This window comes from Meleagris gallopavo, chromosome 29 (assembly GCF_905368555.1).
Source record: "Meleagris gallopavo chromosome 29, MGAL_WU_HG_1.1, whole genome shotgun sequence".
NCBI classification, from domain to species: domain Eukaryota; kingdom Metazoa; phylum Chordata; class Aves; order Galliformes; family Phasianidae; genus Meleagris; species Meleagris gallopavo.
In genome coordinates this window covers 2,705,830-2,732,079 of record NC_139432.1, presented here as the reverse complement: position 1 = coordinate 2,732,079, position 26,250 = coordinate 2,705,830, and the positions used below count along the sequence as shown (strand labels likewise).

Genomic DNA, 26,250 nt, shown 5'->3' with positions numbered 1-26,250 from the left:
TTTTAATGCAATTTCTCCCAACTCCACCTTTGTTGTGTTGGGCGTCATTCCCCGCAGCCAATCCCCGCTCCGCGCAGTGAAACCGCCGCTCTCCGGGTGCCTGCGGGGCCCCCGGGGGCCGCACCGCGCACCGCACCGCGCACCGCACCGCGCACCGCACCGCGCACCGCACCGCGCACCGCACCGCACCGCACCGCACCGCACCGCCTGCGCTGTGCGGGTTTTTCCATCAATGCCGCTTATTGAAAGAGATCGGCTTTGGAAATGCGTGGATCGACGCGATTCCCGCATCCGTTCATCTGGGTGGGGGGTGGGGGGTTGGTTATCAGCGCGGTTCTCTGATCAGTTCATTTATAGGGAGCTTCTCAGTGCCGTTCTCTTATCAATTCATCTTATAGGGCCATTTATTGGTGCACTTCCCTTATCAATTCAACTTATAGGGTCGTTTCCCTTATCAATTCATCTTATAGGGGCATTTATCAGCGCGTTTCCCTTATCAGTTCATCTTATAGGGTCATTTATTCATGCACTTCCCTTATCAATTCATCTTACAGGGTCGTTTCCCTTATCAGTTCATCTTATAGGGTCATTTCTCCTATCAATTCATCTTATAGGGGCGTTTATTGGTGCACATCCCCTATCAATTCAACTTATAGGGTCGTTTCTCGTATCAATTCATCTTATAGGGGCATTTATTGATGCACTTCCCTTATCAGTTCATCTTATAGGGTCGTTTGTCAGTGTGTTTCTCTCTGTGTGGGTGCAGTCGTCCCCCATCGGCCCTATAAATGCCCACCTCCTTATTCCCAAAATGTTTCATTGTGTACATCGGGCTATGGGATGTCTGTGGGGAGGAGAATAGGGGGTGAGCGTCCCCAGATGGATGTGGGGTGGATTTGGGGTGATGGCAATGGGCATCCTATGGGGACGTTGGGGATGGTGGCAGTGAGCATCCCATGGAACCACAGGGGGAGATTTGGGGTGGTGGAAGTGAACATCCTATGGGGATATTTGGGGTGGTGGCAATAGGAATCCTGTGGGGACTTTTGGGGTGGTGGCAATGAACACTCTATAGGGTCATTTGGGATGGTGGCACTGAATATTCCATGGGGATATTTGGGGTGATGGCAGTGAGCATCCCATGGGGCCACAAGGGGACGTTTGGGGTGGTGGTAGTGAGCATCCTATGGGGATATTTGGGATGATGGCAATAAGAATCCCATGGGGACAATTGGGATGGTGGCAATGGGCATCCCATGGGACCACAAGGGGACATTTGAGGTGGTAGCAGTGAACATTCTATAGGGTCATTTGGGATAGTGGCAATGAGTATCCCATGGGGCCATGGGGGGACATTTGGGGTGATGGCAGTGAGCATCACATGGGGTCATTTAGGATGGTGGCAATGAGCATCACATGAGACCACAAGGAGACATTTGGGGTGGTGGTAGTGAGCATCCAATGGGGACATTTGGGGTGGTGGCAATGAACATTCTGTAGGGTCATTTGGGATGGTGGCAATGAGCAATCCCATGGGGACATTTGGGGTGGTGGCAATGAGCATCCCATGGGGACATTTGGGGTGGTGGCAATGAGCATCCCATGGGGACATTTGGGTGGTGGTGGCAGTGAGTATCCCATGGGACCACAAGGGGACATTTGGGGTGGTGGTAGTGAGCATCCAATGGGGACATTTGGGGTGGTGGCAACAATGGGCATCCCATAGGGACATTTGGGGGTGGTGGCAGTGAGCATCCAATGGGGATATTTGGGGTGGTGGCAATGAACATTCTGTAGGGTCATTTGGGGTGGTGGCAATGAGCATCCCATGGGACCACAAGGAGACATTTGGGGTGGTGGTAGTGAGCATCCAATGGGGATATTTGGGGTGGTGGCAATGAACATTCTGTAGGGTCATTGGTGGTGGTGGCAATGGGCATCCCATGGGGACATTTGGGGTGGTGGCAATGAGCATCCCATGGGGACATTTGGGGTGGTGGCAGTGAGCATCCCATGGGACCACAAGGGGACATTTGGTGGTGGTGGCAGTGAGCATCCCATGGGGACATTTGGGGTGGTGGCAGTGAGCATCCTATAGGGACATTTGTGGTGGTGGCAATGAGCATCCAATGGGGACATTTGGGGTGGTGGCAGTGAGCATCCTATGGGACCACAGGGGGACATTTGGAGTGGTGGCAGTGAGCATCCCATGGGGACATTTGGGGTGGTGGCAATGAGCATCCTGGAGGGACATTTGGGGTGATGGCAGTGAGCATCCTATGGGAACACAGGGGGACATTTGGGGTGGTGGCAGTGAGCATCACAGGGGGACATTTGGGGGTGGTGGCAGTGAGCATCCCATGGGATGACGGGTTCCCTGGTTTGTGCCCAGCAGATGGAGCAGCCCCACTGCCGTCCCGTTGTAATGATTTATGATGATACGTCTTTATTAAAGCCTGAGATGGAGGTGGGTTGGGAGGGGAAGATCAAACAAAGCGAGGTTTATTTCGGACACATCATTGGTAAAACAACCCCAACGCACAGCAATCCGGGGTCGGCCGCAGTGCCCCCCACCTGCTCTGCTCCCTGCTGCATTTTTGGGATTTCCCTGATGAGATTTCCCCACTCCCATAGGCAAAGAGGGGCAACGTCCTGTTGAGATGGGTATTTGCACATCCATGTTCTGGTACTGGTAATGGGGCTGGTTTGGGAGATCCTATTGGGAATGGGTTTGGAAATCCCATTGGAATGGCTTTGGGATATCCCATTGGGAATGGGTTTGGGAGGTCCCAGTGGGAATGGATTTGAGAGAAATCCCATTGGGAACGGGTTTGGGAGTGACTCCATTGGAATGGGTTTGGGAAATCCCATTGGAATGGCTTTGGGATATCCCATTGGGAATGGGTTTGGGAGTGATCCCAATGGGAATGGGTTTGGGAGATCCCAGTGGGAACAGGTTTGGGAGTGACCCCATTGGAATGGGTTTGGGAAATCCCATTGGAATGGGTTTGGGAGTGATCCCATTGGGAATGGCTTTGGGAAATCCCATTGGAATGGCTTTGGGATATCCCATTGGGAATGGGTTTGGGAGGTCCCAGTGGGAATGGATTTGAGAGAAATCCCATTGGGAACAGGTTTGGGAGTGACCCCATTGGAATGGGTTTGGGAGTGATCCCGATGGGAATGGATTTAGGATATCCCATTGGGAATGGGTTTGGGAAATCCCATTGGAATGGCTTTGGGATATCCCATTGGGAATGGGTTTGGGAGTGATCCCAATGGGAATGGGTTTGAGAGATCCCAGTGGGAATGGATTTGGGAGAAATCCCATTGGGAACAGGTTTGGGAGTGATCCCATTGGAATGGCTTTGGGAAATCCCATTGGGAATGGGTTTGGGAGTGACCCCATTGGAACGGGTTTGGGATTTCCCATTGGGAATGAGTTTGGAAGTGATCCCAATGGGAACGGGTGTGGGAAATCCCATTGGAAAAGGTGTTTGGGAAATCCCACTGGGAACAGGCTCGGGGCAGGCGGTGGGCAGCAAGCAGCCATCATGGCGGGGAAAAATCCAGGGAGAACTACATGGGTTGAAGTGGAACACTAAAACCCAACGGGACGGCACCAACGCATTCAGCAACACCCGCAGCAGGACGGACGGACGGACAGACAGACAGACAGTGCCCGCAGTCCCTGCCCGGCGCTGCGCCGGATCCATCCTGGTCAGTTGCAACTTCTCATTTCTCAGCCCTATGTACACACAGCCCTGAGCAATAAATTACAGCCCCCCGCGGCAAGCAGCAATGTACAGACCGCTCCTGGCAGCAGCTGCTGCCTCTAAGTGCTTTTTGCATCCTCTGTTCTGCTACTTTCTTCTCTTTTGAGCAAGCTCTACTTGCACAAGCGTCGGCTTTTCTCTGCTGAAGCAGTGGCGCTTTTTTTGCTTTTTCTTTTTTTGCCCTTTTTTTTTTTTTTTGGTGTTTTTGCAGTGATTCTCTGCATTACAAACCCCTACCCCCTGTGCTGGGCTGTTGACATCCCTACCCCGGGATGCTGGGTGGCATAGCGGGATGCTCTGGGCAGGATGCGGCTCTGGGGGGGCAATGGTGGATCTACACGTGGGTGGGGGCACGGGGGGGCCCTTAGCTGGGCATCTGCACCTCGTTGTACACATCCTGGCCCTCCGTCTCTTCAAATGTCACCACTGCATCGTCTGTGTCCAGCTGTGGGGGGAGATGGGGTGTCAGGAGGGATGGGATGGGATGGGATGGGATGGGATGGGATGGGATGGGATGGGATGGGATGGGATGGGATAAGAGTTGGATGGAGGTGGGGATGGGGATGGAGGTGGTGGAGATGAAGGTGGTGGAGTTGGAGATGGAAATTGAGATGGAGATGGAGATGGGGATGGAGATGGGGATGGGGATGGGGATGGAGATGGGGATGGGGATGGGGATGGAGATGGGGATGGAGATAATGGAGATGGGGATGGAGATGGAGATGATGGAGATGGGGATGGAGATGGGGATGGGGATGGAGATGGGGATGGAGATGGGGATGGGGATGGAAATAATAGAGATGGAAATGGAAATGGAGATGATGGAGATGCAGATGGAGGTGGAGATGGAGTTGGAGGTGGTGATGATGGATATGGAAATGATAGAGGTGGAAATGGAGAAATGGAAGAGGAGGTGGAGTTAGAGATAATGGAGATGGAGATGGAGATGATGGAGATTGAGGTGGAGGTGATGGAGGAGGAGATGGAGATGAAGATGGAGATGATAGAGATGGAAATGGAGATAGAGATGATGGAGGTGAAGATGGAAATGATGGAGCTGTGAATGGAGGTGGAGATGACTGAGGAGGAAATGGAGTTGGAGGTGATGGAGATGGAGATAGAGATGTTGGAGATTGAGGTGGAGATGATAGAGATGGAGATGGAAATGGAGTTGGAGATGATGGGGTTGGGATGGGGCAGGGATGGGAACAGGGAGGACATAATGAGAGGTCAAAAATGAGGACGGGCAGTGATGGGGATGGAGACAGGAGGAGAATGCAAATGGAGATTGGAATGGAGATGAGAACAGGGATGAGGATGAGGGGTGGATGGAGATGGCAGTCATACTGGGGACAGGAAGAGGATAAGGATGGAAATGGTGAATGGGATGGAGACAGAGATGGGAACAGGGAGAGCATAGTGAGAGACCTGAGAACAGGGACGGGGATGAGGACAGGGACAGCGATAGAGATGGAGGCAGGAATGAAGGTTGAGGATGGGGACAGGGACAGCGACACAGGAAGGGAGGAGATGGAAATGGCAGTCATAACGGGGGCAGGAATAGGATAAGGACAGAAACGGTGAACGGGATGGAGGCAGAGGGGGAACAGGGGGAGAATGGGGATAGGATGGGGACAGGGTGGGGATGGGGACGCATCAGGAGCAGGGAGGGAGAGGAGGACAAAGACGAGGGTGGGAACGGGGATGGGGAGAGAAGGGGGGTGGGGGTGAACACGTACGCATTTGAGCTCCATCTCGCTGAAGATGCAGGGCAGCAGGAAGCGCCGCAGCGGCACGGTGAGGACCAGGATGAAGGGCAGCGCCAGAGAGGCTTTGCTGACCTTCACCCCCCACAGCAGCGCCAGCACGAGGATCTGCGTGATGGTGAAGATGTGCATCCGCCACGTCTTCACCTGCGGCACAGAGGGGGGTCAGGGCGGGGGCCGCATCCCACCCCCATGGAGCGGGGGGGGGCTCGGAGCTCGGAGCCCGGCGGGCCGCAGGGTGCCCCGAAGCGTGGCCGTCTCACCCGGGTGACGTAGGGCTCCTTGGGGTGGTACTTGGGGGGTATCAGCAGCAGCAGGATGCGGTCGAAGAGCTGGATGCCAAAGAGCGAGGTGACGCCCATGTAGAGGAAGATGCCGAAGAGCACGGCCAGCGGGATGTACTTCAGGATGGGCTCCATCAGGATGGAGACGCCTGGGGGGGCGGGGGGTCAGCGGGCAGCACGGGGACGGGTCTGAACCCCGACCCCCCTCCCCCATCCCCGTCCCGCTCACCGATCAGCACGGCCACCAGCAGCCCGCTGATGCGCTGCTCCTTCACCTCCAGGATCTGGGATTTCTCTCCCGGCGCCGAGCTCTTGCTCATGACGGTGAGAGCGTTGGCGTGCGTGATGGTGCGCACCGTGGTGGCACTCAGCCAGGGCATGCCAAAGAGTGCAGCCACGCCGCCCATGGCCACGATGAGCAGCAGGTCCAGGTGGAACCCCGAGCCCTTCACCAGTTTCCGTTCCGGCTTGCTGACGATGAGGCTGCGGGGACGGAGGGGACGCAACCACGGTTGAGGACGGGGACAGCGGGGCAGGCAGGGAGGGGATGGAGATGGCAGTTGTAATGGGGACAGGGAGAGAATGGGGGTAGGATGGGGGCGGAGGTGAGGACAGGGTGGGATCCCTCCCCACCGCCCCGCTGCCCCCCCGGCCCTCCCCCAGTCCTCACGTGGTGATCTGCGTCTCGAGGAAGATGAGGATGAAGACCAGGAGGGCGGGCACCACGGAGGCAAACATCATCCAGATGGGGAAAGGGTTCTTGATGCCCATGGGGTGGATGAACCAACCCCGGGCCGTGCTGTTGGTCACCTCCAGCCCTCTGGGCACCTTCAGTTTCTGCACAGGAGCGGAGACGGCGGATGAGGTGGTGCACCCTGCAGCCCCCTCCCACCGTGTGCACTCTGGGGTCACCCCGTGCCCCCCACCCACCCACACGGACACCCCCCTACCTGCGTGTAGGTGTCCTTGATGAAGAAGTCAGCCAGGGCCATGATGAAGATGGAGATGGGCACCCCGAAGTCCCCGATCAGGCGCCGGATCTGCGGGGACACCGCACTGAGCCCCCCTGCGTGCCCCCCCTCCAGCCAAGTGGACCCCCCTAAACTCTGGGGGGGGGTGACAACACCCGACCCCAAACCCCCCCCCAGGCTCACCTTGCCGGGCAGGAACACGCTGTTCTTAAATTTGCGGAGGAAGAGGGCGAGGAAAAAGGTGCCAGCCATGAGGACGAGGGACAGCAGCGCCGTGTTGGGTTTGGGCACCGATGGGTCCACGGCGTTCGTCACGTTGTACTCCCACTGCAGCGGGTGATCCTTGAAGATCTGGGGGTGGGAGATGAGGTTGGGATGGCCCCACACACTGCCCCACCTGCACCGGGGGTGACGCCGTCCCAACACCACCGACTGCGTGGGGACGGCACTGAGCTGGGGGGCAGGGCAGAACCGGGGGGAGCCCAGAGCACCGCTCCCAGAGACCCCCGCAAGGGGAGAAGAGTGAGGTGGGGAAGTGCTGGGGAGGGGGAGAAAGCATTATGGACTGGACTGCATCCCTGCTGCACCCCACAGCTCCATCCCACTGCACCCCACAGCTCCATCCCTGCTGCACCCCACAGCTCCATCCATGCTGCACCCCGCAGCTCCATCCCTGCTGCACCCCACAGCTCCATCCCTGCTGCACCCCACAGCTCCATCCCTGCTGCACCCCACAGCTCCATCCCGCTGCACCCCACAGCTCCATCCCAGCTGCACCCCACAGCTCCATCCCCGCTGCACCCCACAGCTCCATCCCTGCTGCTCCCCACAGCTCCATCCCTGCTGCACCCCACAGCTCCATCCTGCTGCACCCCACAGCTCCATCCTTGCTGCACCCCACATCTCCATCCTTGCTGCACCCACCATCTCCATCCTCCCTGCACCCCACAGCTCCATCCTTGCTGCACCCCACAGCATCACTGCACCCCACATCTCCTCTGCTGCACCCCACAGCTCCATCCTGCTGCACCCCACAGCTCCATCCCTGCTGCACCCCACAGCTCCATCCTGCTGCACCCCACAGCTCCATCCTTGCTGCACCCCACAGCTCCATCCCCGCTGCACCCCACAGCTCCATCCTTGCTGCACCCCACAGCTCCATCCCAGCTGCACCCCACAGCTCCATCCCTGCTGCACCCCACAGCTCCATCCTTGCTGCACCCCACAGCTCCATCCCTGCTGCACCCCACATCTCCATCCCTGCTGCACCCCACAGCTCCATCCCACTGCACCCCACAGCTCCATCCCTGCTGCACCCCACAGCTCCATCCCACTGCACCCCACAGCTCCATCCTTGCTGCACCCCACAGCTCCATCCTTGCTGCACCCCACAGCTCCATCCTTCTGCACCCCACATCTCCATCCCTGCTGCACCCCACAGCTCCATCCCACTGCACCCCACAGCTCCATCCCTACTGCACCCCACAGCTCCATCCTTGCTGCACCCCACAGCTCCATCTCTTGCACCCCACAGCTCCATCCCCACCCCACAGCTCCATCCCACTGCACCCCACAGCTCCATCCTTGCTGCATCCCATAGCTCCATCTTGCTGTACCCCACATCTCCATCCTTGCTGCACCCCACATCTCCATCCCAGCTGCACCCCACATCTCCATCCCATTGCACCCCACAGCTCCATCCCAGCTGCACCCCACAGCTCCATCCTAGCTGCACCCCACAGCTCCATCCTCATTGCACCCCACAGCTCCATCCCCACTGCATCCCATAGCTCCAATCTTCTGTACCCCACATCTCCATCCTCATTGCACCCCACAGTTCCATCCCTGCTGCACCCCACCACTCTCTCTGGCTCTGTGGGACCCCCCGCCGCCCCTCACCGTGGCGAGCTTGGCGAAGGTCTCGTAGATGAAGATAAGGGAGATGAGGAAGGAGAAGATCTCCTGCGTGTAGCGGGACAGGTAGCGCACCAGGACGCTGCCCTCGCAGGCCACCACCACCAGCACCAGCAGGATCAGCCAGAAGCCGATCCACACCCGTCCCACGATGTAATCCATGCCCTGTCCCTCACAGAACTGCCACCAAAAACCACGGCCCCGTCAGCCCCACGGCAGTGCGGGGTGCCCCACACCTCCTGCGTGTGGGATGGGGGCACCCACGCGCCATCCCCCGTGTGCCACCCCGAAAGTGCCCCTCCAAAAGTGCCATCCCCAAAGTATCATCACATATATGCCACCCCATAAGTGCCAGCCCCTATGTGCCATCCCAAAGGTGCCACCCCCAAAATGCCATCCCAAAAGTGCCATCCCCCTACATGGCACCAGCCCTGTGCCACCCCAAAAGCGCCACTCAGTGTGTGCCATCCTCAAGGTGTCATCACATATATGCCACTCCATAAGTGCCCGTCCCTATGTGCCACCCCAAAGGTGCCACCCCAAAGGTGCCAGTCCCATAAGTGCCCATCCCTATATGCCACCCCAAAGGTGCCATTCCCATAAGTGCCCGTCCCTATGTGCCACCCCAAAGGTGCCAGTCCCATAAGTGCCCATCCCTATGTGCCACCCCAAAGGTGCCAACCCCATAAGTGCCCGTCCCTATGTGCCACCCCAAAGGTGCCATTCCCATAAGTGCCCATCCATATGTGCCACCCCAAAGGTGCGATTCCCATAAGTGCCCATCCCTATATGCCACCCCAAGAGTGCCAGTCCCATAAGTGCCAGTCTCTATGTGCCACCCCAAAGGTGCCAGCCCATAAGTGCCACCCCAAAGGTACGATTCCCATAAGTGCCCATCCCTATATGCCACCCCAAAGGTGCCAGTCCCATAAGTGCCAGTCTCTATGTGCCACCCCAAAGGTGCCAGTCCCATAAGTGCCCGTCCCTATGTGCCACCCCAAAGGTGCCAACGCCATAAGTATGCCCATCCCTATGTGCCACCCCAAAGGTGCCATTCCCATAAGTGCCCATCCATATGTGCCACCCCAAAGGTGCCACCCCAAAGGTGCCAGTCCCATAAGTGCCAGTCCCTATGTGCCACCTCAAAGGTGCCAACCCCATAAGTGCCCATCCCTATGTGCCACCCCAAAGGTGCCATCACCCAAAAGGCCGTCACCCCAGTGCCAACCCCAAAGTGTCTGTCCCCATGTGCCACCCCAAAAGTGCCACCCCCTACACGACATCACACCTCTGCCCCCCCCGAAGTCCCCCTCCCCCGAATTGTGTCCCCTCCCCCAGCTGGGAGCCCACCCAGTAGAAAGCCTCCTCAAAGACCAGCAGCGGCCCCGAGAAGCCGACGACGAGCAGAGGCTGGGCGCTGAGGAGGCTGAAGAGCAAACACTGCACACAGGTGGAGACCAGCAGCTCCGACACCCCCATCATACCTTGGGTCTTCTCACCTGGGGGCACAGCAGGTGTGATTTGAGGGGGGGGGAAAGGAGCCGCCCCCCCCACCGCCTCCACACCACCACCACCCCAAAATGCTCAGTGCAGCGGGCTGGAGGTTCCTGGGGGGTGCTGTGAATGTGGGGACTTGGGGATGTAGGGACACAGGGACATGGGGACATGGGGATAATGGGGCATGGGGACATGGGGACATGGGGACACGGGGACATGGGGATGTAGGGACACAGGGATATAGGGACATGGGGACATGGGGACACGGGGACATGGGGATGTAGGGACATGGGAATATAGGGACATGGGGACATGGGGACACAGGGACATGGGGATGTAGGGACATAGGGATACAGGGACACGGGGACAGGGGGGCATGGGGATGTAGGTACACAGGGACATGGGGACATGGGGGCATGGGGATGTAGGGACACAGGGACACAGGGACATGGGGACATGGGGATGTAGGGACACAGGGACACAGGGACCCAGGGACATGGGGATATGGGGATGTAGGGACACAGGGACATAGGGACACGGGGACATGGGGATGCAGGGACACAGGGACACAGGGACCCAGGGACATGGGGACATGGGGATGTAGGGACACAGGGACATAGGGACACAGGGACATGGGGACATGGGGACATGGGGACATAGGGACACGGGGACATGGGAATGTAGGGACGGGGGGACACGGGGACATGGGGACATGGGGATGTAGGGACATAGGGATACAGGAACACAGGGACACAGGGACATGGGGATGTAGGGACACAGGGACACGGGGACATGGGGATGTGGGGATGTAGGGACATGGGGACATGGTGACATGGGGATGTAGGGACGGGGGGACACAGGGAAACAGGGACATGGGGACATGGGGATGTAGGGACACAGGGACATGGGGACATGGGGACATGGGGATGTAGGGACACAGGGACACAGGGACACGGGGACATGGGGACATGGGGATGTAGGGACACAGGGACACAGGGACCCAGGGACATGGGGACATGGGGATGTAGGGACACGGGGACACGGGGACATGGGGACATGGGGATGTAGGGACACAGGGACACAGGGACCCAGGGACATGAGGACGTAGGGACACAGGGACATGGGGGCATGGGGACATGGGGGGCATGGGGATGTAGGGACATGGGGACATGGAGATATAGGGACACAGGGACACAGGGGCATGGGGACATGAAACTCTGGGTCATGGAGATATAGGGACAGGACACGAGGCCATGGGGACACAGGGACATGGAGACATGAGGGGCATGGAGATATAGGGACATGAGGACATGGGGACACAGGGACACGGGGACATGTGAGCAGGGGGATATGAGGACATGGGGACGTGGATCACTGAGGTGTAGTGATGTGGGGACATGGGGGGGGGGGGACACGAGGACATAGGGGTACAATGACGTGGGAACACGGGCTACTGAGGTGTGGGGATATGGGGACGTGGAAAGATGGGATCACGGGGACATGGGGATATGGGGACATGGGCCACAGGGGTGTGGGGACACGGAGACGGAGGCACACGGGGACATGGGGACATGAGGGCATGGAGACACTGGTGTGTGGGAACATGGGTGTGTGGAGGGACACGGGGCACAGGGATGTGGGGTGGCACGGGGACATGGAACATATGGGGACGTGCACACCGGGATATAGGGGCATGGGGATGCAAGGATGTGGGGGCATGGGGACACAGGGACTTGGGGACATGGGGGCATAGGGACACGGGGGAATGGGGACACGTGATATTGGGACACGGGGACGTGGGGACACGTGGATCTGGGGACACCGAGACCGGGCACACAGCGACGTGGGGACATGCAGAGGGGACGTGGGTATGAGGGCGCAAGGACGTGGGGACACGGGGGAATGGGGACGTGGGGACGCGGGGACACGGGGTGTAGGGACACAGGGGGGATGAGGACGTAGGGAGAGACGTGGGGACGTGTAGATGTGGGGACTCTGGGGAATGGGGACGCAGCAGTCCCCAGGATGGCGCAGCAGGCGGTGACGCAGGACGGCTCCCCGTGTCCCCGCGTTACCCAGCAAGCCTCCGAAGGTGACAGCGGGTGACAGAGCGGCGAAGTAGATGAAGATGACGGCAGCCAGGCACTGCGGGTTGAGCGCATCCCTGATGTCACTGAGGTATTTGGGGTAACGGCGGCGGATGTCCCGCAGCAGCCCCCCAAACGGCCGCCCCGTCCGGAGCAGCGGGTCGTCATCCTGCTCCTTAATCCCTACGGACAGCGAGGACATCTCCTAAACCAAAGGGACCTGGGGGGGGGTTGGAGGGTGAGGGTAAAAGGGACCCCAAGGTGGGGACGGACCTGTGTCTTTGGGGACGCTGCGTGTGGTGTCGGGGTGCTGGTAGCGGCGGCGGAGCAGCTGGCGTTGCAGTGGGATCAGGGCATGCAGGTGCTGCTCGCTGGGCACCTCGCGGGGTGGCAGAACGATGCTGGCCTCCAGGAAATCCTCCAGCCCCCCCAGCAGCTCCTCACGGCCCCCGCACAGGTAGGCGTCGCGGCGGAACACCTGTGGGGTGGAGGGGGGGATGTGTCCGCAGGGTGGGAGATGGGGGGCAGTGAGGTAGGGGGGGGTGGAGCGTGGGGATGGTGAGGGGTGGGGGTCAAAGGGGAGTGAGGGATTGGGATTTGGGGATGTGGGGCCACCTGGGGGGGGGATGTGGGTGTGGGGACACAAGGTGTGGGGGCACGGGGCAGTGGGGACACGGAGACGTGGGACGTCGTGACAGGGATGCTGGGGCCACGGGGTGGGGGTGTGAAGGGACACAAGGGGACAGGGGCACGTGGAGCATGGGGACGTGGCGTGGGGACACAGCGATGTGGGGACACAGGGATGTGGGGACGTGGGACACATAGATGGGACGTGGGATGTTGTGGCATGGTGACAATGAGGCTGCAGGGGCGTGGGGACGGGGGGCAGCGGGAGATGGGGACGGGGGGACATGGAGCTATAGAGGGGTGTGACACGTGGAGCCATGAGGAAATGGGGACAGGGGACAAGGAGGTGGCATGGGGACATAGGAACACAGGAAGGTGGGGGCATGGGACGCTGTGGTGTGGGAACACGAGGGTGCGGAGGGCCACAGGGGCATGGGGACATGGGGACCTGGGGACGTGGGGACACGAGAACATGGGGCACAAAGATGTGGAGCTCTAAGGGGATATGGGGCACAGGGACAGGGGGACACAGGGACATGGGGACACAAGGATGTGGGGACATGGGGACACGGGGACACAGATACACAGGGACACAGGGACACTGGGATATGGGGACATGGGGATATGGGGACATGGGGATGTGGAGATGGATATACGGGGACGTGGGTACACAGGGACATGAGGACATGGGGACACAGGGACACAGATACACAGGGACACGGGGATATGAATACAAAGGGACATGGGGATGTAGAGACATGGGGACACAGATACATGGGGACATGGGGACATGAGGACACGAGGGACATGGGGACATGAAGGACAATGGAACATGGGGTCACAGATACATGGGGACATGGGGACACAGATACATGGGGATATAGGGACATGAGAACATGAGGGATATGGGGACACGGGAACATGGGGATACATGGGGACACGAGGACATGGGGACACAGACAAATGGGGATATGGGGACATGAGGACACGAGGGACATGGGGACATGGGGATACATGGGGACACGAGGACATGGGGACACAGACAAATGGGGATATGGGGACATGAGGACATGGGGACATGGGGACACAGATACATGGGGATATGGGGACATGGGGACATGGGGACATGGGGACACAGATACATGGGGATATGGGGACATGGGGACATAGAGATCTATGAGGACATGGGGACATGGGGACACGAGGGACATGGGGACATGAGGACATGGAGATACATGGGGCCATGGGGACATGGGGACATAGAGATACATGGGGACATGGGGACATGGGGTCACAGATACATGGGGACATGGGGACATGGGGACATGGGGACATGGAGGACATGGGGACATGGGAACACATACATGGGGACATGGGGACACGGGGACACGGGGACACGAAGGACATGGGGGCATGGGGACACATACATGGGGACATGGGGACATGGGGACACAGATACATGGGGACATGGGGACATGGGGACATGGGGACACAGATACATGGGGACATGGGGACATGGGGACATGGGACATGGAGGACATGGGGACATGGGGACACATACATGGGGACATGGGGACATGGGGACACAGATACATGGGGACATGGGGACATGGGGACACGGGGACACGAAGGACATGGGGGCATGGGGACACATACATGGGGACACGGGGACATGGGGACATGGAGATACATGGGGACACGGGGACATGGAGATACATGGGGACATGGGGACATGGGGACATGGAGATACATGGGGACACGGGGACACGGGGACACAGACAGACGGCACACGGGGCCGAGCTGCCGGCGGTGGCGGCGCCGTACCCGGTCGGACATGAGGGTGGCGGCGGCGCGGCCGATCTCGTGGTAACTCAGGCGGGGGCTGTCGGGTCCCAGCACCGCCAGCACGAAGCGCACGGGGAGCGGAACCGCCAGCACCGCGTCCATCCGCACCGCAGCGCGGAGCCGAACCACGGCCAGCGTGGGCTGCTGCAGGAATGCGGCGCAGCCTGGGGGAAGCGGCGGGTCAGGGGGGCGGGGGGGTTGGGGGGCGGGTGGAGGAGTGGGGATGGGATGTAGGGGTGGGATGTGGGGGCGTTGGGAAGGGCGGTGTGCGGGCAATGGGAAGCGAGATGTAGGGATATTGGGGAATGGTGGGGATGTGGGGGTGGGAAATGGGATGTGGGGTGTTGGGAGGGGGGCGGAGGGACGTTGGGGTGTGGGGATATGGGATATTGGGGGATTATGGGGATATGGGGATATTGGGAAATGAGAAATAGGGATATTGGGGGATTATGGGGATATGGGATGTGGGAAATGGGGCGTAGGGTGTTGGGAGGGGAGGTAGAGGGACATTGGGAAGTGAGGGTGTAGGGACGTTGGGGTGTGGGGATATGGGGATATTGGGGATTGGGGTGGGGAAGGGTGTAGGGATGTTGGGAAAAATTATGGGGATATGGGGATATGGGAAATGGGATTTAGGGTGTTGGGAAGAGGGTGTAGGGATATTGGGATGTGGGGGTAGAGGGATATTGGGAAATGAGAAATAGGGATATTGGGGAATTATGGGGATATGGGGATGTGGGAAATGGGATTTAGGGTGTTGGGAAGGGGGGTGTAGGGACATTGGGAAGTGAGGGTGTAGGGATGTTGGGGTGTGAGGATATAGGGATATTGGGAATTGGGGTGTAGGGAAGTGGGGGGGTAGGGATGTTGGGAAATGGGATGTTAGAACATTGGGAAATGATGGGGATATAGGGATGTGGGAAATGGAAATAGGGGCGTTGGGAAGGGGGGGTGTAGGTATATTGGGATGTGAGGGTGTAGGGACATTGGGAACTGAGATATAGGGACATTGGGGTATGGGAATATAGGGACATTGGGAAGTGATGGTGTAGGGAAATGGGGATATAGGGACACTGGGAAATGAGAAATAGGGATATTGGGAAATGATGGGGATATGGGGATGTGGGAAATGGGATACAGGGACATTGGGGTGTGAGGGATATAGGGACACAGGGAAATGGGGTTATAGGGACGTTGGGAAGCGGGATGTAGGGACGTGAGAAATGGAGATGCAGGGATGCAGTGATGTGGCACAGGGACAGACACAGGGACAGACACAGGGACACAGAATGGGACTGGAGGTGGGGGGGGGGGGGGCTGAGGGTGTGGGGAGCAGCAGAAGGGCGGTGGGTGAGCACACAGCAGTGTGGGGCACAGCAAAACCCCCCAGCACTCACCCACGAGCACCAGAGTGGCCTCGGCGTCCTCGGGGAGCTGCTGGTGGAGCTGGGGGTCGAGCTGCACCCCCTGTGGGGCCGGGGGGGGGGGGCAGGGGTCAGCTGGAGCCCCTTGGAACAGACCCTGCTGTCCCGCTCCGGCCCCTGCGTGTCCCTGAGAGCCCCCCGTGTGTTTTCTGTATGCGCACTGCAGGTCCTGATGCACCCCCTCCAACCCCCCTGTGTGCCCCCGTCACCCCCTGCACCCCCTGTCTCCCTCTACACCCCCTATGGGTCCGGGTCCAGCCCCCTGCACGTCCCCCACGTGTCCCCCTCTACACGTCCCAATCCGTCCCTCTGTGCCCCCCCGCTGCCCCCCACTGTGTGCACTCACACACAGCCATATCCTCGTGCGCTCACACCTCCCCGTGCAAAACACACGTGTGCTCCCGTGCAAGCACACACACACACGAGGATGAGCACCATCAGCACGCCACCCCCCCTGCTCCCCTGCACACCCCCCCCCCCCACCTCCTTGCTCACCTGCTTGGCCCCATGCAGCTCCCTCATCTCCACAGCCCGGTGCTCCTGCAGCAGCGCACGGTGCTCCACATCCATCTGCTCCCCATCCCAGTGCTGCAGCTGCGCTGCCGGCAGCGTCCACACCGACTCAGCCTCAGTGGGATGCCTGCAAGGCCACAACAGCTGCCACCGCGCCTCGACACCCCGGGGGGGGGGGGGGGACACACAGCCTTGGGGAAGGGGGGGGGGGAACACCCCACCGGGGATCCGTGCGTACTTGTGCTGCAGCAGCAGCGCCCGCAGGACGTCGTCCCGGTGCTGCGGCTTCAGCTGCCCCTCATAGATGAGCTGCTCCAGCAGTGTGTGGGCCATGGCTGCCAGCGAGGTGGCCGCCACGTCCAGCAGCACGATGCCTGCAGGATGGCACCACTTTTTGGCACCGCGTTTTGGCACCGCCGTTTTGGCACCGCGTTTTGGCACCGCGTTTTGGCACCGCCTTGGCACCGCACATCGCCGTGCCCGCATCCCCCGGCGCACAACGCGGGCTCCCCACCTCTGGCGAAGGCACGGCGCAGCTCCAGCAGCCCGTTGTAGGTGAGCAGGGGGAGGTGGCTACTCCAGGTCCCCCCCGGCTCCATGCTCTCCTCCAGATGCAGCCAGCGCCCGGCTTCCATCCAGCACAGCTCCTTCTTGCTGTCCAGCACCAACTCGTGCAGCTCCACGTACCCCTGCGGTCACCGCGTGTCACCCGCTGCACTGATGCTGCCCACCCACCCACTGTGGCCAGGACCCCCATCATTGTCCCCCAGTGGCCTCGTTGGTGCCGATGGGATGGGGAAGGGGGGGTCCCGGTGGTCGCAGCACCCACCTCATGGGTGTCCCTCTGGGCCGTGGGCTGTCTGCTCCCCGCGGCCTCCAGGTCCACATCGGTCACCGATGGAGCTGTGAGCGAAGCGGGCGCCGTGTCAGCAGGTCCTGCCCAACCCCAGTGGGGTCTGCAGGGTGTCCCCCCCCCCCCACCCCTACCTCCACCGCCCCATCGCCCCTCTGCAGTGCCCGGCACCGGGGTGGGTTGACAGCCCCATTGCCACGCTCGGCCCCAGACCCCAAACCCGGGCACCTGGACCACGATGGGGACACGGCGTCCCCTCACCTAACGGCCTGGTGTCCCCCGTCCCCATCCCCTGCCTACCTGCTCCCCCCCGCTCTCCCCGCATGCTCCGACCCTATAAAGCCCCTCTGCGTGCGGCCGGCCGGCCCCACGCCCTGTGTGCACCATAAACCCCAAAGCACTTTGCTCCTGCTGACAGTAAACAGCGGCGCAGCCCCCGGGGGGGGCACCTCGCCCCCTCACCCCGCAGGACCCACACCAGGGACCCCCGCGGTCCCCTGTACGATGTGCCGGGCCCCGCTGACACCGCATCCATCCCCGCCAGGATGGGAGCGACGCCACCGATGGGACGGGGCGCGTGTCACCACGGTGTCCCCTATGGCACACGGCGCGCACCGAGCCGTCCTTGTCACCACGGAGCCGCCCGGCGCCGGACGGCGCTCAGCCCCGAGTGGTTCCTGTCCTCACCCCAAACACGGCTCTGTTTACCCTCAATCAATGGGCGATCAGGACAAGCGATCGCGGTCACCCCGCTGTGCCACCCCACGGCGGCAGAGGGACCTGAAGGGGGGGGGGGGGGGGAGGAGGACGCACAAATATCTCCGTGTCCCCCCCCACAACGTCCCCGCTCTCACTCACTCTGCCCTCTGCCACCGTCCCGTTCCGGTGGGGCCCCGACCTCGCGCCTCCTCCCGTCCACATCGTAGGATCCCCGGTGGCTGGGCAGAAAGCGGCTGCAAAACACACAGCGCTCAGCGCCGGGTGCCAACATGGGGGGGAGAGGAGGGTCATCCCGGGGGGGGGGGGGTCCGTGAGTGGGAGCGACTCACCGCAGCGGGGACAGCTGCTCAGCTCTCGCCCTCTGCAGGGGGGACCCAACGCCACCAACAGCCCCTGTGCACAACGGGCAGCAGCGTTATGGAGACTCCAGCACCCGGCCCACAGCCACCCGCTGGCACCCAGCAAACCTGGCACCTGTGCAACGCCAGCACCGTGCGGTGCAGGTGTTTGTGCAGCATTGCTGCTCGTGCAGCACGTTGGCACCCGGGCAAGTTGGGCATTCGTGCAACTCTAGAGCCCATGCAATGCATCTGTGCAACGCTGGTACCCGTGCAAATCTGGCTCTCATGCATTGCTGGAATGCATGCAGCATCGGTGTCCATGCAGTACTGGTGCTCATGCAAAGCTGCTACCTTGCAGTGCTGCTGTCCATGCCAACACTGGCACCCTTACATTGCTGGCACCCATGCAATGCTGGCACCCATGCACTGTTGGTGTCCACGCCAATGCTGGCACCCACGCGACACCGTCACCCACACGATGCTGGTGCCTACGCAACACTGGCACTCATGCAATCCCAGTGCCCATGCAACGCTGGTGCCCACGCCGGGCATCCCTGCAACGTTCCTATGCAACACCACTGCCCGTGCAGTGCACCGCACAGCGCCAGTCCCCGTGCAACACAACACCCGTGCAACAGCAGCACCGACAGCATTGCAACGTGCAGCCCAGCCCCAGCAGCACCGGCACAGCACCGCTGCCCGTATGGGGTCACACAACCCCAGCCCCACAGCCCCACAGCACCCACACAGCACTGCTGCACCGCGATGCCCCTCCATGCAGTGCCGTCCCCTCTGCCCACCCCACAACCCCCCAGCCATCGGTGCCACTCACTGCTCATCCCCCCCAGGGATATCCTGGAGTCCTTGGTGTCCTCGTAACCCTCGGGGTCCAGGCTCCTGCGTAGCGCGTCCTCGGTGTCCTGTGGGCGCACAGATTGGGGGTCAGCGGGGTCGTGGGGGTTTGGGGATCAGCAGGACGGGGCGCAGCGGCGGGGGGGGCCAGGGTGTCCCTACCTGGGCGGGCCCCTCCATGGCTCTGCTCACCCCCCCACTGCGTGCCAGCGCTCAGCCCGGCGGCACCATGCCCCGCTCTGCGGCGTGCAGGAGAGGAGAGACAGCATTAGGAGCAAAGTGGGGAGGTCGGGGGGGGGGGGGGACCGTGCCCTGCCCTGCTGATGGGAACCAACGCTGGGAGATGGCACAGCTCCGGCTGCTGCCCGCTGGGAGGTGGCATCGCGGCCCCATCCCGCCCACACCCGTGCACCAGGGACATCCTGCACGGGGGGGTCAGGTCCCCACGGTGTGTGTGTGGGGGGGTCAATTCCCTATGGAGTGTGTATGGGGGGGTCAGGTCCCCGCGGAGCTGTGGGCAGGGGCTGGGTCCCACAGCCTCTCAGGCGTGGGGCAGGTCCCATACGGACCAGTGCACACTGGTCAGCTCCCATACAGACCCACGTGTGGGGCAGGTCTCATATGGACCCACACGCAGGGATCGGGTCCTTTAGGATCCATACACGTCAGTCAGGTCCTGTCTGGTCACAGACTCCAAGGTGGGAACCCAAACTGCCCCATGTACACAAGTGCCTGACCATACAAACCATATCAACCACATATACGGTCCATAAAGGGTTTCTAAGGACCCGTGCACACGAATGTGATCCCATATGGACCGCCACAGGAGGCAAGGCTCCCATGGAACCCCACGCGTGGGTCGTGTCCCTGTGGAGCCGTGCGCATGAGTGGGGTCCCGTATGGCCCCACACGCGTGTGTTGCACCCTATAGGGACCCACGCCCACGGGTGGGGTCCCCCCCGCTGCCCCAGGGCACGACCGCCAGGGGGCGCTCTGCCCCTACTCCCATGGGTGCCCCCACCCGACACCGCCCCGGGGTTCCCCCCTCCGTGACCCCCACCCACTCGCGTGGGGGAACCCCGTGGGAAGCGGGGGGGGCCCTACACCTCCACCAATGGGGCACCCACACAGGGGAACCCCACGCTATCCCGCATTGCCCCGTCCCAGGAACTCCCGTGGGGGCGAGATGGGGGGGGGGGAATAGGGAGAAAGTGGGGCGGGGGGCGCGGGGAGGGCAGCGGGACCCCCAGCTCTCACCAGGGTGATGCAGGAGCTCACTCCCAGGCTGGATGCAGCGGGGACCCCAATGGGGTCACGGGGACTCCCAGGGGGTCACAAGGATGGCGGTGGGGCGGCGGGAGCCCACAGCGGGGGGGGGGACGGGGGGGGGGAACGGAGGAACCACAACGGGGCCGTGAAGGACACGGTGGGGACACGGGAACGGTGACGGGGTCACGGGAACCACGGCCGCCTCGGACCCGGCCTCCTCCTTCCTGCCCCGCCTGGCCCCGCTTTGGCAGCGGCCCCCCCGGCCCCCCAGGCTGGCCGCCCCGCTCCCCACCCCACAGCCGCCCCGCTGCGCCCCACTGATAATGAGCCTCCAACCCCGCCCCGCTGCCCCACTGATCCCGTATGTGGCCCGTGGGGAGCGGTGAGGGGTTGGGGGGCACAGGGTCAGCCCCAGGGATCCCACTGCTGTGGGGTCGTGGGTGTGGGGGTGTGCAATGGGGAGACCCTGTGTCCTGTATGGGTGTGCAATGGGGAGCCCATATCCCCTACATGGGTGTGCGATGGGGAACCTAAATGCCCTACATAGGTGTGCAATGGAGAGCCCAAATGTCCTATATAGGTGTGCAATGGGGATCCCAAATCCCCTACATGGGTGTGCAATGGGGAGCCCATATGTCCTATATAAGTGTGTAACGGGGAGCCCCTGTGTCCTATATGGGTCTGCAGCAGGGAGCCCACATCCCATACATGGGTGTGCAATGAGGAATTTATGCACCCCGTCACCCCGTATGAGAGTGCAATGGGAAACCCGTGTGTCCTATATGGGTCTGCAGCGGGGACTCCATGCATCCTATAGGAGTCTGCAATGGGAAACCCATATGTCCTATATGGGTGTGCAATAGGGACCCCACACACCCTATATGGGTGTGCAGTAGGGACCCCATACACCCTATATGGGTGTGCAGTAGGGACCCCATACACCCTATATGGGTGTGCAGTAGGGACCCCATACACCCTATACGGGTGTGCAATGGGGACCCCATACACCCTATATGGGTGTGCAGTAGGGACCCCACACACCCTATATGGGTGTGCAGTAGGGACCCCATACACCCTATATGGGTGTGCAATGGGGATCCCATACACCCTATATGGGTGTGCAATGGGGACCCCATACACCCTATATGGGTGTGCAGTAGGGACCCCACACACCCTATATGGGTGTGCAGTAGGGACCCCACACACCCTATATGGGTGTGCAGTAGGGACCCCATACACCCTAATGGGTGTGCAATGGGGATCCCATACACCCTATATGGGTGTGCAGTAGGGACCCCATACACCCTATATGGGTGTGCAGTAGGAACCCCATACACCCTATATGGGTGTGCAATGGGGACCCCATACACCCTCTCCAAGCACCTGCTGTGCACAATATGGGGCCCTCGTGGCCTGTAGGACACCACACAGAACCCACCCCTCCCGCACCCCCCGTGCCCCCCACCCACGTGGGGGCTCCCCCCGCCCTCATACACCCACCGATGTGGCACAGACCCCATAAGGACCCCCACCTCCGGACCCCCAACCCCGCACACCTCGCACCCCCCCTCTCCCCCCCCCATACAGCACAGCTCATCTCACGCCCCGTCCAAACCCAGGGACCCCACCCCACCCCCCGACCCACAAACGACCACCTCGGGGTGCCCCCCCCCCGCCCCCCCCTTCGCCCCCCGACCCCACACCCACCTGGGGACGCCGCCACCACCCTCGGCTCTGCGCAGCACCGGGTCAGGATCCCAAATGCCCTGAGTCACTTCTCACCTCCTAATCTCCCCCCCGGCCTCCCCCCCCCCGCCCCGCTGCCCCCCCCCGGCCCCATACCCACAGTTATCGGGGCGCAACATCTGCGGCATCCCATAATACCCATCCCATCCCACACCGCTGCCCCGCCGCTCATCCCGCTCCTCTGCTATCGGCTGTGGGGCTGCGGGATTCCCGGGGGAGCTCCTGGGGATCCCCCCCCCATGGCTGCACTTTGGGGTTTTTCTCTCTTTGGGATTTACTTTTTATTTTTTAAGGGGGGGGGGGGGGAAGAGGGGGTTTCCCAAATGGGGCCAATGGGCAGCAATGGGACGTGGCCGTCCTTCTGTCCTTCTGTCCTTCTGTCCTTCTGTCCCTCTGTTCCTTTGTCCCTCTGTTTCTCTGTCCTTCTGTCCTTCTGTCCTTCTGTCCCTCTGTTCCTCTGTACTTCTGTCCTTCTGTCCTTCTGTCTTTCTGTCCTTCTGTCCCTCTGTCCTTCTGTCCTTCTGTCCCTCTGTTCCTTTGTCCCTCTGTTTCTCTGTCCTTCTGTCCTTCTGTCCTTCTGTCCCTCTGTTCCTCTGTACTTCTGTCCTTCTGTTCTTCTGTCTTTCTGTCCTTCTGTCCCTCTGTCCTTCTGTCCTTCTGTCCTTCTGTCCCTCTGTCCCTCTGTCCCTCTGTCCTTCTGTCCCTGTTTCTCTGTCCTTCTGTCCCTCTGTCCCTCTGTCCCTCTGTCTTTCTGTCCTTCTGTCCTTCTGTCCTTCTGTCCCTCTGTTCCTTTGTCCCTCTGTTTCTCTGTCCTTCTGTCCCTCTGTTCCTCTGTCCCTCTGTCCTTCTGTCCTTCTGTCCTTCTGTCCCTCTGTTCTTCTGTCCCTCTGTCCTTCTGTCCCTCTGTCCTTCTGTTCCTTTGTCCCTCTGTCCTTCTGTCCTTCTGTCCCTCTGTCCTTCTGTTCCTTTGTCCCTCTGTCCTTCTGTCCTTCTGTCCCTCTGTCCCTCTGTTCCTTTGTCCCTCTGTCCCTCTGTCCTTCTGTTCCTCTGTCCCTCTGTCCTGCACAAAGCCATGCAGGCACACAAGTGCACGCACACGCAGATTCCGAAGCACAAATGTGCAAGCTCGTACCTGCACATCTACACACATGTACACATATGTACACACTTGTACACACGTGTACACACATGTGCACACACACACATGTACAGACACACACACGTGCATACACATGTACACACACACGTGTGCACACACACATGCACACACATGTGTACACACACACACATGCACACACGCATGTACACACACATGCACACACATGTGTACACACACTCACGTGTGCACACACATGTACACACACACACATGCACACACACATGCATATACACATGTACACACACATGTACACACACATGTGCACACACACATGCACACACACGTGCACACACACACACATGCACACACATGTACGCACACACATGTACACACACATGTGCACACACACACACATGCACACACACGTGTGCACACACACACACATGCACACACACATGTACACACACACACATGTACACACACATGTGCACACACACACACATGCACACACACGTGTGCACACACACACACATGTACACACACGTGTGCATACACACACACATGCACACACATGTACGCACACACATGCACACACACGTGTGCACACACACACACATGTACACACACGTGTGCACACACACACACATGTACACACACATGCACACACACACACACATGTACACACACATGTGCATACACACACACACATGCACACACACGTGTTCACACACACACACATGTACACACACGTGTTCACACACACACACATGCACACACACATGTGCACACACACACACATGCACACACACATGTACACACACACACACATGCACACACACGTGTTCACACACACACACATGCACACACACATGTACACACACACACACACGCACACACACATGCACACACACACGTGTGCACACACACACACATGTACACACACATGCACACACACACACACATGTACACACACATGTGCATACACACACACACATGCACACACACGTGTTCACACACACACACATGCACACACACATGTGCACACACACACACATGCACACACACATGTACACACACACACACATGCACACACACATGTACACACACACACACATGCACACACACATGTACACACACACACACATGCACACACACGTGTTCACACACACACACATGCACACACACATGTGCACACACACACACATGCACACACACATGTACACACACACACACATGCACACACACAGACACACACACACACACATGCACACACACATGTACACACACACACACATGCACACACACGTGTTCACACACACACACACATGCACACACACGTGTGCACACACACACACATGCACACACACATGTACACACACACACACATGCACACACACATGTACACACACACACACATGCACACACACATGTGCACACACACACACATGCACACACACATGTACACACACACATGCACACACACATGTACACACACACACACATGCACACACACGTGTTCACACACACACACATGCACACACACATGTACACACACACATGCACACACACATGTACACACACACACACAATGCACACACACATGTACACACACACACACATGCACACACACATGTACACACACACACACATGCACACACACATGTACACACACACATGCACACACACATGTACACACACACACACATGCACACACACGTGTTCACACACACACACATGCACACACACATGTACACACACACACACATGCACACACACATGTGCACACACACACACATGCACACACACATGTACACACACACATGCACCCACACATGTACACACACACACACATGACACACACACATCACATCACACACACATGCACACACACATGTACACAGCACACAATGTACACACACACACACATCCACACACACATGTACACACACACACACATGCACACACACATGTACACACACACACACATGCACACACACATGTACACACACACATGCACACACACATGTACACACACACACACATGCACACACACGTGTTCACACACACACACATGCACACACACATGTACACACACACACACAGGATTTCAGTGGGACGTGGGGCTGAGCGCTGGGGGCTCTGGGGGCTCTGATAACAGCCCTGCTCTTATCGGGGCGCTGCCAAGCGTTCCCCTCCCTGTGGGTTTTGGGGTCCCCCCCCCACCTCACTCCTTGGGGCTCTGAGTGATTCGGGTGCTCTGGGGGAGGCAGCACCCCACTGTTTGCCCTATGGAACCGCGGTGTGGGGCACAGTGGGCAGAAGGGGGAACCTCTCCATCCTGAACCCCATTTTAGGGTTATGATGTTGGGGGGGGGGGGAGCATTAGGGTGGGGTGCTGCTCATGGGGGGGGTTATGGGGGTTGGGTGTGGCAGGGGGGTGATGCTTATGCAGGGTAGTGGTTATGGGGGGGGTTATAGGGGTGATGGTTTGGGGGAATGGTGGTGTTAATGGGGGGGAATGGGGGAGTGGTGGATATGGAGGGGATGGGGGGGTGGTTTGGGGGGGGGTGGTTTGGGGGGGTGGTTATGGGGGTGGAGGTGGGAGTTATAGGGAGGAATTGGAGGTGATGGTTATGAGGGGGCGGAATGGGGGGGGATGGGGGGGT

General features: G+C 59.8%; 1 protein-coding gene across 2 annotated transcripts; it reads right to left on the bottom strand.

The window, feature by feature from the left end:
- Window positions 1-2,468: 2,468 nt before the first annotated feature.
- SLC4A1 (solute carrier family 4 member 1 (Diego blood group)) lies at window positions 2,469-22,534 on the bottom strand. 2 transcript variants are annotated; one of them, XM_085211028.1, is made up of 22 exons: window positions 22,447-22,534; window positions 19,633-19,709; window positions 19,451-19,538; window positions 18,607-18,670; window positions 18,416-18,510; window positions 17,534-17,607; window positions 17,219-17,393; window positions 16,943-17,078; window positions 16,687-16,831; window positions 16,165-16,234; window positions 14,747-14,931; window positions 12,569-12,773; window positions 12,284-12,478; window positions 10,062-10,210; window positions 8,697-8,891; window positions 6,981-7,148; window positions 6,777-6,866; window positions 6,497-6,663; window positions 6,056-6,309; window positions 5,806-5,975; window positions 5,516-5,689; window positions 2,469-4,221 (listed from the first exon to the last, which is right to left on the bottom strand). In XM_085211028.1, the coding sequence occupies exons 2-22, from the start codon at window positions 19,648-19,650 to the stop codon at window positions 4,141-4,143; spliced, it is 2,898 nt and encodes a 965-aa protein (XP_085067154.1). In that variant the 5' UTR covers window positions 19,651-19,709; window positions 22,447-22,534; the 3' UTR covers window positions 2,469-4,140. The 2 variants fall into 2 exon arrangements, with proteins under 2 accessions (XP_085067154.1, XP_085067155.1); XM_085211029.1 differs by lacking the exons at window positions 18,416-18,510; window positions 18,607-18,670 and having other exon boundaries at window positions 22,447-22,533.
- Window positions 22,535-26,250: the final 3,716 nt, after the last annotated feature.